Source organism: Ostrinia nubilalis, chromosome 5 (genome assembly GCF_963855985.1).
Source record: "Ostrinia nubilalis chromosome 5, ilOstNubi1.1, whole genome shotgun sequence".
Taxonomy (NCBI): domain Eukaryota; kingdom Metazoa; phylum Arthropoda; class Insecta; order Lepidoptera; family Crambidae; genus Ostrinia; species Ostrinia nubilalis.
Genome location: NC_087092.1, coordinates 5,537,133 through 5,554,386, shown reverse-complemented (window position 1 = coordinate 5,554,386; position 17,254 = coordinate 5,537,133). Strand labels below are relative to the sequence as shown.

The following is a 17,254-nucleotide window of genomic DNA, read 5'->3' as shown; positions in this document are numbered from 1 at the left end:
CACGCGACTCGATGAGTTGTGTTATTTTGTATTACGTTTTGTTAAGATAAAGTCTGTTTGTTAATTTTAGTAACTGTTCGTCATCACGCTATGTTTTGTATGGAGGATAGAGCAGCAGAAATGTTATCTGAAATTGATCTTTCTATTAAATCAGTGCTATTTATATTCAGAATTTTTAACATGATGAAAAGTTTCTGTTAACTCAAACTGGTATGCTTAGTTTGGGTTGGTCATAAATCCCATTCTATTATTCACTTAAATAAATAACCTAGACGTTAAAATTAGAAAAAGTAATATGACGTCAACTTTTGTCCCTCTTTTCTTAAAAAAACCTCACAGAAAATTGTACAGAAGGAAAACTAACCCATATTCTTCGCAAAATATTATCATACCTTTTCTAATATTGTTATATCACATACAAAACGCCGACTCGTCATTCAAAGATATTATTACGATCCTAAGGCTGAATACACTGCACGATTCCAGGTAAACCCCTTTGTGCACACCGGAGCGTGTTTTGAATACGAAACTGGACCTTTCTGTGCTTGAAAACCAAATGTACAGACGATAGATATCAGGCTGTACATTTTCTTTGCAAAATAGCCCCTATTACAATTAAGTTAGATCCTACAGTGTTGGGCTTGACGTGCTGTCGTTTGTACCGACTCGGGCCATACTCGAAAAACCTCTTTGTCAACGTGTGAAGAGTTTTTTGCGAACTGCTATTTTAGGGTTAGATCGAAATAGTGGTGTGCAAAAGTCGTTTTGAAAAAGTGCTTTGTGCAGCGGGTTATTAATGCACAGTTTTGTTACTGTGTTAATTGTTGTATTTAATCACGCAAATTGATAAAAACCAGAGTCGATAGAAGTCGCTATGAAAATATCACGCTATCTTCCCTGCTTATTATTATGTCTATTAGGACTTCACGTTTGATTGAGGCCTCAAGAATCGCACCTTTTCAATTTAAGGAATTATACATAGATTATGATTTACTAGCTTTTGCCTGCGGCTTCACCCGCGTGAAATTTAGTTTGTCATATATCGTCATAAATTATAACCTATGTGTTATTCTGGGTTAAAACAATAATACTGTAGGTAAAGTTTCATAAGAATCCGTTCAGCAGTTTTTGCGTGGAAGAGTAACAAACATCCAGATATCCAAACTATCGCATTTATAATATTAGTAGGATAGGCAATTAAATATTTTAATTTTAATACAGAACCTCTAGTCCTCTTTGACTCAACATTGTCCATATTTTCACCACAAGGTGCCACGTGTATCTGTTTTAATAACGCTAAAAGTTTTTGCGGTAGACAGACCTCTCTGGTGATGGATCCGACAGTTAGTCGTTCTTGTTGTGTTTCATTTCGAACACAAACACAATCTATCATTTGTACTGATGAGTTTCTGTTTGAGCGAGTTTTGGTTATTTCTGTGACTTATGAGTACTTTGATTTGTATTTGAATTATGATTCATATGTATGAATTCTTACTTAAATTTATGACTCTTCAAGCAAACAGTTTGATATTTTTCAGTTTTGTTATTTAGTTTTTGAAGCTGAGAAGAGCACTTCCGCGGCAGCTTAGGTCTTTTAAAACCTCATTTGTATTGAAGTGTTGAAACTCAATCTGAAACTTTAAACTAATAATATGACATTGACATCATTTGATGACATTGATTGTAAACATTTGTTGACATCAATACAAAAACAAGAAGATTCAACTTCTGATCTTTTCCAGTCTTTTCCCATTTTGCATTAATTGTCTTACCTTTGTTTTTGTAGTGAGCAATTTTACTGGTCAGTCAACTTTTAACCGCAATCATGAGTCAGGCAGAGATAGCTAAGAGCAAAACCTCGATGATGGGTGTGAAGAGCCAGCCCAGTGTGAAATCCGTGACGACTTTTGGTCAAAAGTCCATGAGCAGGCTCAAAGTGAGACGGGCGTCCTTTGGGTACAGCGGTGTTCCTGGTATCAGACCGGTGGAGAGAACTTCTCAAGTAAGTGATGAGTTTAAATATGTTTGGATTTGGACCATATGACAATCAAATAAGGTTCTTTAATGTGCCAATTATTATTTCCATTGCACCACTATGACTTAAACTTTCCAGGAATAATGTCTCTAAATAAGCCTTCGTCTAATTGGATTTCACAGGAGTTGCACCAATCTAGAGGGAACTAGAGTTGGGATTAGGTAGTGTTGAACCCCGTTTGCTACCGCTATAAACATAGGCGGTATATCAGGTCCATTGCGGGACCCACAGGTTTGGCGTAAACCAGTAATTAAAACTGTAAAATTGATATTTTTCAGCTTGGAATAGAATTCAAGCGGCCACCGATGCTTTTTCTAAACACTTTTCAATTGGAGCCAAAGCCGAAATTTCACATAGCCCAAGTAAAGGCGGTAGTTGAAGAAATGCTGGATAGTAATTTTACTGGACACAAATACAATGTGCAGGTATGTTCCTCATATGGACTTTTTTTTGTATACCTCAACAAAATCATCAGTCAGTAGCCTGTTCTTCACTGAGGTTACAGTAATCATCTGAGCTGTAACCTCAGTAAATTACAACTCACAACATAGAAGAGGAAAATACATTTTTACTGAGTGTTTAACCCCCTTGGGTCAAAGTCGAATCGAGGGTGTACTAGCTTAGAAATAAAAGCCAAACTCAGTACACGACGGGTTTATTACGTCACCACAATCGGTTAGTAACAAGTAGGATGGTTAATGTGAACGGTGGTTCAAAACCTTTATATATGGGTCGCCTAAAACTTCGACACCGCGATGTAAGTCAGCACAACGCCATCTATTGACAGTCTTGCGAACTAAAATGTCTTAGAATCTACGGAATGTAACTAATTGACTGGACATTGACTTATAGACTATTCTTACATTTACCGCCCACTAAGGACAAATTGACATTTTGTCCTTCTAAATACGGAACCGCCCACTATGACCACAATGGTAAAAGTTGGACACATTATACATATTATCGCAAAACCAGTCAAATAACACTTGAAAATACCCTATTAACACATATTACAATTAACAACTTATCGCCGTATCCACCATGACTGTTCACATTAACTCTTCGAAATTAAGATTTAAAAATATAATACAATTTAAAATTGTGTAGGTAAACAAAAACATCATAAAACCACATAAACCCAAACTCTTTTAAAACAGTAAAATACAGGTAAAAGTAAATAATAATTACTTTGTATAATTTGATAAAAATGTAAAATAAAATTAAAGTAACAAGTTCATTCATGCATGATTTTTACTAGTATGTACCTACAAAAATTTAAGATAAACGATTTCACTCAGTTACCGGCAAAATACACAATTTGTTAACAGATCGTTTGATTGTAGAATTTTTGCATTTTAATGTAACCACTCTCGTAATTCCGTCACGACCGGGGTGCTCTTCGATAATTTTAGCATACAGCCAACGACATGGGGGAAGACCGTCCTCTTTGACCAACACAATATCTCCTATTTTTGGTTGAGGCGCTTCAGTTGACCATCTGTACCTGTGAAAGTATTGGTTTAAGTAATCTTGAGACCACTTTCGCCAAAATTCCTGACTCATTCTTTGTGTGTATTGCCACCTTCTGAGTGAGGTTACATTTGAGGTCTCATAATTATAGTCAGGTGCCGTGACTAAAGCCTCTCCAACTAGAAAATGACCCGGAGTTAAGACGTCTAAATTTTCTGCATCCTCATTCAGTCTTGACAGAGGTCTAGAGTTTAAACATGCCTCTACTTGTGCCAGTACCGTCGCCATCTCTTCGAAGGTTAAAGTGGACGTTCCAATCACACGTTTTAAGTGGTGTTTGACGGACTTAACTCCCGCCTCCCACAATCCCCCGAAATTAGGTGCATGTGGCGGAATGAAGTGCCAGGTCGTACAATTATTGGCTAAATTTTCGGCTATTTCTGCCAAGATGCCATCCTTTTCATCCGCAAAGAGTTTTCTTATTTCTGTGGCGGCCCCTACAAAGTTGGTACCGTTGTCGCTCCAGATATGCTCACAACGACCTCTTCTTGCCACAAACCTTTTAAATGCTTGGAGAAAGCCCTGAGCTGTGAGATCACTAACAGCTTCTACGTGAACGGCTTTCGTGGACATACATACAAAAAGGCATATATATCCTTTGTACGATTTGTGACCACGACCCCGAGCAGTACGCATTTGGATGGGCCCTGCAAAATCCACTCCACTGTGTTGGAATGGACGAGCCGGTTTTGCTCGAACTGAAGGAAGTTGGCCCATAAGCTGTTGGTATGTGCGTCCGCTGTTTTTCACACATTCAACGCACTTTCTGACGTGAGCCTTTATCAACTGCTTCGCCCCTATAATGAAATATTTATTTCTTATATAGTTAAGTGTCAGCTGTGGTCCACCGTGCAGAGTCTGATTGTGTGCATCGACAATAATCAACTTGGTCAGTGAAGAATGTTTTGCCATTATTATTGGATGCTTTTTATTTTCCCTTAAATCAGCTTCTTCCAACCTTCCTCCCACTCTTAATATATTGTTCTCGTCTAATATCGGATTCAAACTTTTTAATCTACTATTTTTCTGAATATTAACTTTCTTATTAATTGCTTCTATTTCTTTTTCAAAATGAATTTCTTGATCCTTTTTTATGCATATTTTTAGTGTTTCTCTTAATTCTTCTGATTTTAAATATCCTTTATATTGTTGATTAGACTTTGATTGTTTTAAATTTAAAAATCTTCTGCAATAAGTTAGAACTCTAATCAATTTTGTTAGTGATGAAAATTTTTCCCAAATATCAAAAATGTTTTCTTCCTTTTTTAATGTGTGTACCTTTACTGCTTCCATTTCTGTTTCTATCTCTGTAGGCTTTTTATATTCAACTTTTTTAGATCTAAGAAAACTAGGACCGCTGAACCACATGGATTGGTTTATAAGATTGGCAGGAGATACTCCTCTCGAGGCACAATCTGCGGGATTTTCGCTAGTTTTCACATGAGACCATTGATAGGGATTCATAGAGGTTAGTATTTCTGATACGCGATTCGCCACAAACACTTTCCATCGACTAGGTAAACTGTTTAGCCAAGCCAAGACTATGGTCGAATCGGTCCACGCATGTACGTTCGAGCTCTCTATTTTCAATACTCTACCAACATCTATCAGCAGTCTCGTAAGTTCCACAGCACCACAGAGTTCCAATCGTGGAATAGAAACTTGCTTGATTGGAGCTACCTTAGATTTTGCAGCAATCAAGGTTACATGCACTTTACCGTCAGAATCTATGATGCGAAGATACACCACCGCAGCGTATGCAATTTTAGAGGCATCGCAAAAACCGTGTAATTCACGCTTCACATCATTAGCTCTGGTTTCAACCCATCTAGGGATTTTCACATCCGTTATACTCATTAATTCATTTCGATAAGCACACCATTCCTTGATTAATTCCTTAGGTACTTCTTCGTCCCACCCAATACCTGTAATCCACAACTTCTGTATCATTGCTTTCGCTAATATTATGCATGGCGTAATCCAGCCTAATGGATCAAATAAGCGAGATATGTCGGCAATGATTTTCCTTTTTGTGATAGGTAGCTGTAGATCTGGAATATTAACCTTGTAACGAAAATTATCAGCACGTCTCTCCCAGGTTAGTCCGAGAATTTTCATTATTTCGTCCATTTTTATATTTATTCCTTCCTTAGATTCCTGATTTCCATTATTTTTCTCTTCTTTCTTTTCCTCTTTTTCTATTAATTTCATAAGTTGTTCATCGTTACTTGCCCATTTTTGTAATTGAAATCCTCCTTTCCTAAGTAAACCTTTCATTTGACCATAGATTTCCATACCTTCATTTACATCCTCGCATCCACACATGAGATCATCCATATAAAACTTTTGAGGCACTAATTCAGCAGCGATAGGATACTCAGTGCCCTCATCTATAGCGACTTGTTGGAGAGTTCTCACTGCCAAGAATGGAGCCGACGCTGTACCAAAGGTAACTCGGAGATGCTTGTAATCCTTAATGTCTCCACTCTCATCTCTCCACAACAGTCTCTGGAAATCCGCATCCTCTTCATGGACCCTTATTTGCCGGTACATCTTCACAATGTCAGACGTCAAACAAATTCGTGACAGTCTCCATTGTATGATGAGGTATCTTAGATCTGGCTGTATAGTTGGACCGACCAAAAGATTGTCATTAAGGGAGACTCCATTTTTTCCAATCTGAGAAGCATTAAACACTACTCTCACTTTAGTGGTGTCTTTGTCCTCTCTTATTACCGCGTGGTGGGGTAGGTAAACTGATTCATTACGGTTTACATCGGGTTTCTGAACTTCAGTTATATGTCCCAGCTCTATGTACTCTTCAATTACTTCCTTATAACTCTTATGAAACTTCTCACTTTTTTCGAATCGCCTTTCTAAACTTTGAAGTCTTTTCTCTGCTATATATCTTGTTTTTCCCCTCTTACAATCAGGATCTTCTGTTTTAAAAGGTAACCTAACCACGTACCTTCCCTCTTCATCCCTTGTTGTAGTTTTTGTAAAAATCTCTTCACATTTTCTTTCATCTTCCGTGTAAGTCTGTTCCTTTGATAAGTCCATTCCTGACTCTATTTCCCAGAATTTTTTCAGTAATTCATCCCCTTCATGTAATTGACAATGTAATGCCACTACACTTCTAGCTTGGTTGACTGGAGAGCTTACAATCCCAGATAAAATCCAGCCTAAACTAGTAGCCTGAGCAACAAGTGTATTATTAGGGGTTTTACGAATGCCTTCCTGTATCACTTGACTATACACTTCCGCACCTAATAGCAAATCGATTTTGTTAGGACGGTTATAATCAGGGTCCGCTAATTCAATTTCTTCGAGTCCTGCAAAATCTAGCTGACCTACTTGTCTATTTGGAAGAAACGAAGTTATTGATTTTAACACTAGAAAGGCCGCCGTCCCATTTTTGTCCCACTCGCGAGTTTGATCGTCTCTAACTTTTTTATTTTTCAACGAAAGTCCATGAAACTTTTTGACTTTTACTAATTTATTGAATTTTATAATTTTTTAATGTTTTTGATAATATAAAATTAATAGAAAATTTTTGAAAATCGGTTTTACCTAGAAGCGCCGCTGGGTCATTTTTGTCCCACCCTGGTATTTGCCACAATAATTCGATGAAGAGTCCTTGTTTCGAGGAGATACGAAAGTGGAGAGGTGAGGAGAGTTTAGGTGACTCGTGACAATGCAGAAATGTAAATATATTGTACTAGTTTTTGCCTGTGACTTCACCCATGAGAAATTAAGTTTATCATAGAAAGACCTAATTTCTTGATACTTATCGTTGCTTTTTGACCAAATAACTAAATATTATTCTAAATTATAGCCTATATTATGTTATTCTGAAGTATTAACAATAAAACTACAAAGTTATATTAAGATCGGCTTTGTATTTTTTGCGTAAAAGAGTAAAAAAACATCCATCGATCTAACCATGAATCCATACTCACTTAGTTCAAGTTCCAGGCATATATCCACCCATTCATCCTTCCTATCCACTCACCAGTCCATCCATCCTTCAATTCATCAATATTTATTAACTTTTACATTTATAATATTAGTAGGAAGGTGGCTTCTAGACATAAACCAGTTCATACATTGTCTATGATTTGATACATTTTTGAAATGTGTGACATATAAAATTTTGAAAATTAAACGTACATACTTTTCATTATAATTGGTAAAAAACTTCACTGTTTGTGTACAGATAACAGAAAAATAACCATACCTATAAAAATTTCTAAACACCTATTACATCAGAGAGACAAAAACCATACAAAAAAACTTTGTTCAAAATATGCACTATTATTTGTAAGATATTTATTTTTCCTTTAAAAATAATAATGACTAGTTAAAGTAGTAATTTCATTATTTTAATACAGTATAACACCACGTAATATGTGACTATTTTTAAATGACACCAAAAATATCTGACTTTTAATCATTCAAAATTAAAATTGAATACATCTATATTTTTAAAGGAATAAGTACATATTGATTTAACTACATAGATAAACCTTTTTTTAAGGATACTACAAATAGTTTTAACCATAATATTCATGCCTGAAACTAAAAAATGTTACAAAATATATGCCGGGACAAAATTGACCCAGCGGCGCTTTTAGGGGAGTCGTAATCTTCGGCACTTCTAGTGTTAATACGTATGCCTGTATAGTGAAGTGTTTGTCCGGATCTGATCTCGATTTTATTTTAAAACTAACCATAGCCTTGGAGACTAAGCCCTTGTCTCCACCCAGACCTGAAATTGTGCCATGTATAGGCGACTTTTTCAACTTCAGATCAATCACGGTTGATTCAGTCACAAAATTTCCCTCAGAACCTTGATCTAGTAAGGCTCTTAAAACCTGATTACTGCCATTCCTCGACTCGGCATTGACTAGCGCCGTAGCTAGCAACACCTGATTCACATTTCCTGTCGAGAAATTGCATGCTACAAAAGCTGATGATTTACCAGCATTACCTGCCTCACCTTTAGGCCCAAATCCCCTTGAACTATCCTTCCCGTCCGATTCAACATTAACACCATTCGTGTGTGGACTGTAATTTTCTGTACCCGTAGGATGTAGAAGAGAGTGATGGCGACGGTGGCAAAGCTTACACTTCAGCTTATTCTGACAAGCTTTCGCCCCATGGTTGGCTCCCAAACAGTTGTAACACAACCCACTGGTCTGAACGAAATTACGACGTTGGCTGACATCCTGACTCGCAAACTTACGACACATACTCAGTTTGTGAGTCTCAGAACAAAATTCACATTGCGATTTAGTCACATGAAGAGCTTTAAACTTTACAAAATTATGATTATGATTCGAATTATTGTTAGGATTATTATTGAAAGATTTATTTGAAATTACTTTTGGATCTAAAAATTCAAGTGCTCTATATCTATTGGTTAAGAATTCTTTAAATTGTTCAAAAGTTGGAAGTTCTTCAGATGACGTGCTATCAGTTATATTAAATTCCCACTGCTTACGTGACTCACTGTCCAATTTTAAACACAATATATGTATCACAATAATGTCCCAATTAGAAGTATTTATCCCCAGATTGGCTAAACCACTCAAACAATCGTTAGTCGTATCAATCAATTCTTTTAAGCCACTAGCAGATTCAGTAGTTATATTTCTCTGACTAAGTAACCTTTTTAATATAAAATGTGAAAGGTAACGTTTATTATCATAACGAGATTCTAACTGAGTCCAACATCTCTCGTAATTTGCTTCCGAAATAGGTATTTGTCTAAGCAATTGCTCAGCTTCACCTGATAATGAACTCTTGAGATAATGCATTTTTTGTACATTATCTAACTTAGCATTATTATGGATCAATGATTTAAATAAGTCCCTAAATGTGATCCACTCAGAATACTTTCCTGAAAACGTAGGTATTACAATTTTGGGTAATTTAAAGGAGTCTGCTTTAGACGTTCCTTGAGGAGATTTTTCACTTGCATCAGCCCATTGTTCTCTCTCTTTATTAAATTTACTCAAGTAAGTCTTAAGCAGTGTTTTGTACTCAATATAAGTTTCTTCTGTTAAATCGTACACATCGTTTTCATAGTAATCTGTATTTTTTAACTCAGCACCATATGATTTTATAAATGTTTTGTGCATATCAGTAAAATTAGACCATAATGTTTCCAAAGACTCTAATCGAGTTTGACAATAATTTTCGGTAATTCGCACTTTCGGCGATTTCTTAAAATTTGCTAAAGCTTTATTAATTCGTTCATGATTGTCCATTTGTAAAATTAGATCAGACTCCATTTTGTTAATTTGATTATTTTAATTTTTAATTGATGATAAAATTATAATAAAGATTGTAAAAAAAATATAATGTGTATAAATGTAAATAGTTTTAAAACCAAATCTTAGACTAAGTTCATGCAAAATTTACCGTGAAAATTCTAAGTGTTTCGAAACAAAACAACTCTATACAAAATCGGGCATGGATTCCCCGTCTGAACCAATTTCTCTTAAAAACTAACAAAGTCCTTAAAGTTTACTAACGAAATATTCTAAGTCCATAAAATTTACTCGCAAATATTCTAAGTTCCAATTTTCATACAAACATTACTTGCACTGATCACTAAATGTTAAAGTTAATTCTTCCTTGTAAATAAAGTTCAAATTTCTATCGCACTGCACTGATAAAATAAAGAGCACTCACAGTTTTTTGTCCTTTTCACTCACACGTGTGACGTCAGCCTTACGTCGTCCTTGTCTTGCTCCTCCAATTGATTCCCGATCCCAATCCTGACGGCACCTTCTCATCAGCACCGTCTCGAAGTCCAAAGCCGGATTCACCACCAAGCTCGAACTCCTGCTGCAGCAGCTCCAACCCTCGGAGGCTGTTCTGCTTCCTCAACCAGGAACCACAGGAACCACCACCACTCCTAATCCTCCAAAAACTGCGCCCTTATCTGGACGGCTTCCGGGATAGGTCTGAGCAATACCTATCCGACTCGATGGACCATGTTTAACCCCCTTGGGTCAAAGTCGAATCGAGGGTGTACTAGCTTAGAAATAAAAGCCAAACTCAGTACACGACGGGTTTATTACGTCACCACAATCGGTTAGTAACAAGTAGGATGGTTAATGTGAACGGTGGTTCAAAACCTTTATATATGGGTCGCCTAAAACTTCGACACCGCGATGTAAGTCAGCACAACGCCATCTATTGACAGTCTTGCGAACTAAAATGTCTTAGAATCTACGGAATGTAACTAATTGACTGGACATTGACTTATAGACTATTCTTACACTGAGTTTCTACGCATTTGAGTATTGGGGCAGAAAAGTTCTCGAGTGGCGACCACGGGCCGGAAGGCGTAGCATGGGCAGGCCTCCCACTAGGTGGGCCGACGATCTGATGAAGGTTGCGGGAACAACCTAAACATGCGCAGAGCAGGACCGGTCGTTGTAGAAATCCTTGGTCGTTGTAAAGATCTTTGTCCGGCAGTGGACGTCATTTGGCGAAACTGTGTTTCTACTTTTGCTTCCAGGAGTCTACTGGCTTGACGATTCGCCTTGCGAACGAACTCATGCGGAAAATCAAGACAATGGGGTTCAACAGGCATCGCATCATCACCATCGTCACCATTGGCCAGAAGAGGGCCCAAAGTTATAACAACGCCCTTGCGTTTGTGTGGGACCACGAGAGGGATTCGTATGTCAATACGCAGCGGGAAGTAAGCAGTGCTTTCATACAAGTAACGGTTCTAGCAGTTTATCTGGACTAAAGATGTATTGACTACAAAACTGTGGCATGACTTGACAACATTAAACAAGCTGTGGCTGCAAGAATGATGGAACTGAAAAGGATGATATGCTTTATAGGACCAAGAATCTCTTAATGTTTACAAGAATTTGGGTTGGAAAGAACGTTTAGTTTTATAGTATTATGCATAGTTAGTTTTAGTTGGTTTTTAGGTTGCGATCGTTTTAGTGGTACTTAATTTTATGTTTAATCTTTATCTGGAATATAAATGTATGAACCTAATAAAATGTATTTTCTTTTGCAAAAAAGGTCTTCACGTAGGTCTAAAATATTATTCTGTACAGACGGTCATAATAGTCATAATTATTATTATTACAATAATACGAGCACTTACCGATTGAGAAATTAGGTTATTAACGTCGCAGACTCCGCAAGTGTTATTGTATCTTTTATCTGTATATCAATGGTAGTGTTATATGAGTTCAGTAAGTTTGTCTTGTTCATTGATTCCTGCGTGATAGGGTTGCAAAATTGTTACATAATAATTCTAAAAATTAATATGTGGATGTCTTCCATTTAAGCTTCCAAAAAAAGTGGTCTTTGTGGAAATCCTTGGGAGAAGCCTTTCGGCTGAAACCTTACTGAAACGAACGAACGAAGTGTATAAATAATCTTGACTTAAACCTTCTTTGAAAGGTAGTAAGTTCTCCATAGCCTATTTTGTCTAAAGAAAAATACTTGGGTGTCATTTTATTTGACAGCTAGCGAGGAACCAAAACAACATTTTTCACCAAACAACCATAGCACGAAACAATATTCTAAAATCTCGTTAAAGCTTATCAGAATCAAGTAGGACGAGTAAAATTCAAAATGGGAGACGCAGAATTGAAAAAGAGCAAGGTTTCAATGCTGGCCGTGAACCAGTCTGCTACCAAATCCCTGGCAGCCTTGGGGCAGAAATCCCTAAGCAGGATGAAAATTAGAAGACCATCTTTTGGATTTACTGGAGTTCCTGGAATCAAGCCCGTTGAAAGAACGTCCCAGGTACGGGGAATGCCGTTGACTAATTCTTAATTCCTTCGTGGTTTCATATTTTCTATTGGTTAATTCAAATATCTTGCTGTAATGAAAGAAATAAAGTTAAGAAAAGAAGCTCCAGGTTATTGGTAACCAAAAAAGAAAGCCATTAGGGCCGAAATTTTTTATGTCTCACTAAAAATAATCTTTCAGCTCGCCTTCGAATTCAAACGACCACCTCTGGTGTACAGTCCTACCTTCCAACTAGACCCCCACGAAATGTTTCACCTAGAACATGTTACAAAGATCGTGGAGGAAATGATCGATGAGAACTTCGCCGGACACAAGTATAATGTTCAGGTAATTCTAATTATTTGAGGATTCCGGGTGAAGCTCGCTTCCACCTTCGGCCTGATCGTCACTTACCATCAGGTGAGATACAGGCCAAGAGCTTCCTCGTTGTGGATAAAAAAAATATATTACTTGGCAGGAATCCCCAGCTCTGGCCCTTCGTCTAGCAGGGGAACTGATGCGCAAGATCAAAGCCATGGCCTTCAACCGCTACCGCGTCATTTCCGTGGTCACCATCGGCCAAAAGCGATCTCAGAGCTTCAATAACGCCATATCATTCATATGGGACTTCGAAAGAGACAACTACGTTGAATCCCATAGAGAAACACCAACTGCCTTCATTCAGATCACACTGTTCGCTATCTACCTCGATTAAGACAATTTTCTTAGATGATTTTAGTTTTTGAGCGTAATGTTTACTTTAGAATATTTATTTTAGGCTCTTTTAGATTATTGATTAGATTTTTGAAGATATTTCTAAGTGGTTTGTTGATTTTAGTTTTCTCGTGGATCAAAAAATGCATGACGTATCAAAGCATTTTTTTGCAATAAAATTGGAGTTTATTACTATGTATAAAATGTTGATTATTATAATAGAGTTACTGCTTTGAAAATTAAGTTTAGAATGAATAAACCCCAATGGAATGCATATTAGAGAAAACGATGTAACAAATCACAAGCGTATATTTTGAAATCATGTTTTTCCTTTTTCGCATTTATTTCTGACATAATATTCTCTTTGATTCGTTTGTACTCAATCCTATAATTTTGAATTCCATAAGTTACTTTCGAGAATAATTGTACATGAATATTTGAGAAAAATGGCGTTAACTTTTTTACCATGTTATTTGACGTTAATAAACTGCGTGACGTATTTTTGTGTAATTTATCTTTTGTAGAATTTTCTTTGGTCTCTTTTGTAATAAACGTCCTTAATTTGATAAATAAACATTATTTGAAGTAAATATTTTCATTTTATTTTTGGATTTACGAATTATAGAGCCGCTTTAGGCATTTTAAACGTTTTTTGACGTAACTTAGAAGCACGAATTCTGTTAAATTGCTATTCCTTTGCCTGTAGTAAGTAATTTCTTAGAGGCTTAGGTATGTACATATTGAAAAATTTCAGAAGCTTTCCGACGATCTGTAAGTCACTTTATATCGTATTCGTTAGTAATAAATGTGTTTTCATTATACACACCGTTATGAACCATAAAGCACTATGCACACACGTTAGTCAAACTTCACGTGTATCCAGTGGTTACCTGTATTCTGAAGCACGCCTCGTGTCGTTAATTTTTTATCTCGCCCGACGAGGCGCCCTGCACCCGTACGCGAAATTAAAAACAAACAAAGCTGCACTGTCTATACACGGTTCGATAGTTCTTTTGTTATCGAGTGTATTTATAACTATACTAGGCGATATTGCAGTTTTGAGATTGAATATAGAGAGGAATATCCAATCCAATTTTCCGGTAGAAGTCTGTAGTTTTGGGTTTCGTTTGATTATAATATTATTTCAAACATTTAGTCAAATGACCTTGCTCCATATTGCGGAGAGCTATGCTCATTAGATAACCGATAAAACATTTGATACATACCACAAGCGTTAATGACTTGAGGGCAAAGATCTTGAATTTGCTCCCTTCCTGCCACCCTAGGCGGGCATTAATTTATACTAAGTTTTCAATGTCGGTTTGATCCCCCTCTACATTAAGCCCTGTGTACTCAGTTGTAATTTGTGTCTCGTTGGAACCAAATCCATTCGAGCCATCTGTTTCGAATTATTTTGCAACAAATCGATAGTGATATCGACAACTCATGCTCATAGTTAAATTAAAATATACAGGGTGGAAACGATAAGTGATCTCACTCGATTATTTCTAAACTATACAAGATATCAATAAACTAGTTACTGACCCTGAAAGTGCTTCATGAGCTCTATCAAACGGTTATAAATAATAGGTTACAGAATAAACTGGATCTATTCGTAAATTCAATGTTTCCAGCTTCCATACATTTGGTAAAGTCACATTATTTGAAAAACTACACATGATATCGTAAAACTGATTACTGATTCTAAAAGTGCTTCACAAGCTCTATCCAATGGTATCAATAATAAGTTACAGAATAAACTGGATCTATCCAAAAATTCAATGTTTCTTTCTTCCATACATTTAGTACTAACCACAGTCATGACACTCATCTCTTGACCATATTATAGCAAGTAAAGACTAAAACCAATGTTTTCCATGAATAATTTTAAATAAGAATACAATTTACGAGTTTATTTTAAGAGTTTATTATTAAATAAAAAAAATACACTTCTAATATTGTGTGGCTGGCATACATTTAGTATGGAAGCTGGAAACATTGAATTTTCAGATAGATCCAGTTTATTCTGTACACTATTATTGGTACCGTTTGAAAGAGCTCATGAAGCACTTTCAGGATCAGTTACCAGTTTTTCAATAACTTGTATAGGTACTTTAGAAATAATTGAGTGAGATCACTTAACGTTTCCACCCTGTATTAGGTTACCAAAATATACTAGTATAGTTTAATAGCATCTTGTCCGTGTGTAAAAATAAATTCTATAAATAAAATTGTGGATTTGATGAATCGCACTAGTTGCACCATACAGCAGCTAAGTATCACGTACAATTTCACAAACAGTTTACATAAAAAAGGAATTTAATACTTAGCCGCCATCTTTCCATCAGACAAAACCGTTTAGAATCAGACTGCAATAAGTTCTGTTGGAAGTCAGCAAATTGTATGCGCGTCAAAACATAAACGAAAACTAATAACGTTGGTTACCAATGTAAAATGTCGGATATCGTTTCTAGCATTGCATTTGCATGCAAAATGTTCTGAAACAATACGTACTGAGGCAGCGCTTCTCAACATTTAAACAGCCCCAGCTTTGATCAATATCATAAACTGTCTACGAGTCCACTCCGCCGGGATTTACATCTCTAAAATTAACTTTGAGCTTTGCAGCACTGCTCTACATAGTTACAAGATTATCCATTGTTTTAGGACACCCTGTATTATTAATTTATTTCAATTGAAGCACTATTTTTCAGTCTCGCATAACACCCATCAATTACGTTTTTCATAATATTATGAGTATATTCCCTAATTCTTCAAAACGAACAACTTTTCTGAAGCCAGTTACAAAAAAGCATAATTATGGAAGCAGTAGGTAGGTCATGTAGTACATAGTTCTCAATAGCCTTGGCTTATAGAATTTGACTGAGATGAATTAAGCTTAGGAATGGGACACAATATCACTGCCGAAAAGTTGAGAACCACTGGACTAGACGGTTAGCTGACTGAATAATAAATAGCCGAAACTTAACGTCAATAAATAAGCAACACTTGATTAAAAACTTGATTGCCCGCTCAGCGGTGGAATTTGTTATTTGTTTGAGTTGGCTGAAAAAATATTTGAAACAATTGAAGGTATACAATTTTATTTTGAGACAACTCAAACAAAAGTGCATACCTAACTGCAAGTTCTTGAGCGCCATTTACGATCCACCACCAATTTGAAACCATTTTCAGGTTTGAATAATTAGAAAATTGGAAAATACAAAGACCACGAAAGGATACGAGAGTCAGATCAAGAAAATCTATCAGGTGGGTGGTCTGAAATGCCACGATCGGAATGAAATCCTTTCCTTAGCACATCATTATTTTGTCTTTAATTTCCAAACAAAACTGAAAATTACATTTATTTTAGCTGATCTTGAGGCTGACTCTATCCCCGAAGAAGAGCTAACTTAACAGACATGTAATAAAATCTTCGTCATATAGATAGGTATGTAAGAAAACCATTACCTTTGAAGTCACGTAAAAATAGTATGATGTTTATTTTGTCATAGCTTCACCCTAGCATCGAACTTTTTAATTCAGCAACACGACTTTGTCGGTCGTGTCACTTTAATATTTATAAAAGAGCGCTGAACAGAATAAGCTACTTTGATTTATCGATGGATTTTCCAGGTGATCGCTTCTATTGAGCTGCTGGATTAAGATTTATTTTTCAATATCCCAAATAAATGGATTCAGGCACCGTTAGATATCTTCATTGAATTTTAGAATTTTAAAATTGCTGTTGTCTTTTGTTTTTCGACCAAAAAGTTAGTAGGTAAGTTGAAAGTTTGATCCAGAATGAAAAAAGCTTGTTTTAGAATTTAGAGTGCATGCAAGCATGAAATATTTTAACTTTAACCAAGTGATACGTGATCAAAATTACCGTAACACACTAACTCCATTAAACAAAAATCCAGTTGCATTTAGGCACGTTTTCCTACATGTTGTTAGCGCGGTCACGGCAAATCGATCCCTAAGCGGTTAAAATAGGGGTGAAGCGATATTTTTATCGATACCGAATTAGAAGGCAAGACGGTTGACCCCGGTTGCCACTAATCTTATCAAGCTAACACAATAAACGGCAAACGTCAAATCCTTAGGGGTGAGTTCAGATAGTGGTGTGATTGTATCGATAAAATTTGATACAGCTTGTACAGTACACACATTTTGTTGCAATACGTATCTTATGAT

The 17,254-nt window shown here is 36.3% G+C and overlaps 2 protein-coding genes across 2 annotated transcripts; both read left to right on the top strand.

Moving 5' to 3' along the window:
* The first annotated feature begins 1,720 nt into the window (after window positions 1–1,720).
* On the top strand, window positions 1,721–11,417 carry LOC135072225 (dynein light chain Tctex-type 5-like). The gene is made up of 3 exons (XM_063966171.1): window positions 1,721–2,002; window positions 2,314–2,460; window positions 11,100–11,417. The coding sequence occupies exons 1-3, from the start codon at window positions 1,826–1,828 to the stop codon at window positions 11,334–11,336; spliced, it is 561 nt and encodes a 186-aa protein (XP_063822241.1). The 5' UTR covers window positions 1,721–1,825; the 3' UTR covers window positions 11,337–11,417.
* A 677-nt stretch (window positions 11,418–12,094) lies between these two features.
* Window positions 12,095–13,610, top strand: LOC135072224 (dynein light chain Tctex-type protein 2B-like). Its single transcript, XM_063966170.1, has 3 exons — window positions 12,095–12,358; window positions 12,545–12,691; window positions 12,822–13,610. Exons 1-3 carry the CDS (start codon window positions 12,185–12,187, stop codon window positions 13,056–13,058), a joined length of 558 nt encoding a protein of 185 aa, XP_063822240.1. The 5' UTR covers window positions 12,095–12,184; the 3' UTR covers window positions 13,059–13,610.
* Window positions 13,611–17,254: the final 3,644 nt, after the last annotated feature.

Excerpts from the sequence above, each read along its gene's own strand:
- LOC135072225 (XM_063966171.1), top strand. The coding sequence starts at position 1,826 with ATGAGTCAGGCAGAGATAGCTAAGAGCAAAACCTCGATGATGGGTGTG. Across the intron at positions 2,003-2,313 it reads CGGTGGAGAGAACTTCTCAA|CTTGGAATAGAATTCAAGCG; the intron begins GTAAGTGATGAG and ends GATATTTTTCAG. Across the intron at positions 2,461-11,099 it reads GACACAAATACAATGTGCAG|GAGTCTACTGGCTTGACGAT; the intron begins GTATGTTCCTCA and ends TTTTGCTTCCAG.
- LOC135072224 (XM_063966170.1), top strand. The coding sequence starts at position 12,185 with ATGGGAGACGCAGAATTGAAAAAGAGCAAGGTTTCAATGCTGGCCGTG. Across the intron at positions 12,359-12,544 it reads CCGTTGAAAGAACGTCCCAG|CTCGCCTTCGAATTCAAACG; the intron begins GTACGGGGAATG and ends ATAATCTTTCAG. Across the intron at positions 12,692-12,821 it reads GACACAAGTATAATGTTCAG|GAATCCCCAGCTCTGGCCCT; the intron begins GTAATTCTAATT and ends ATTACTTGGCAG.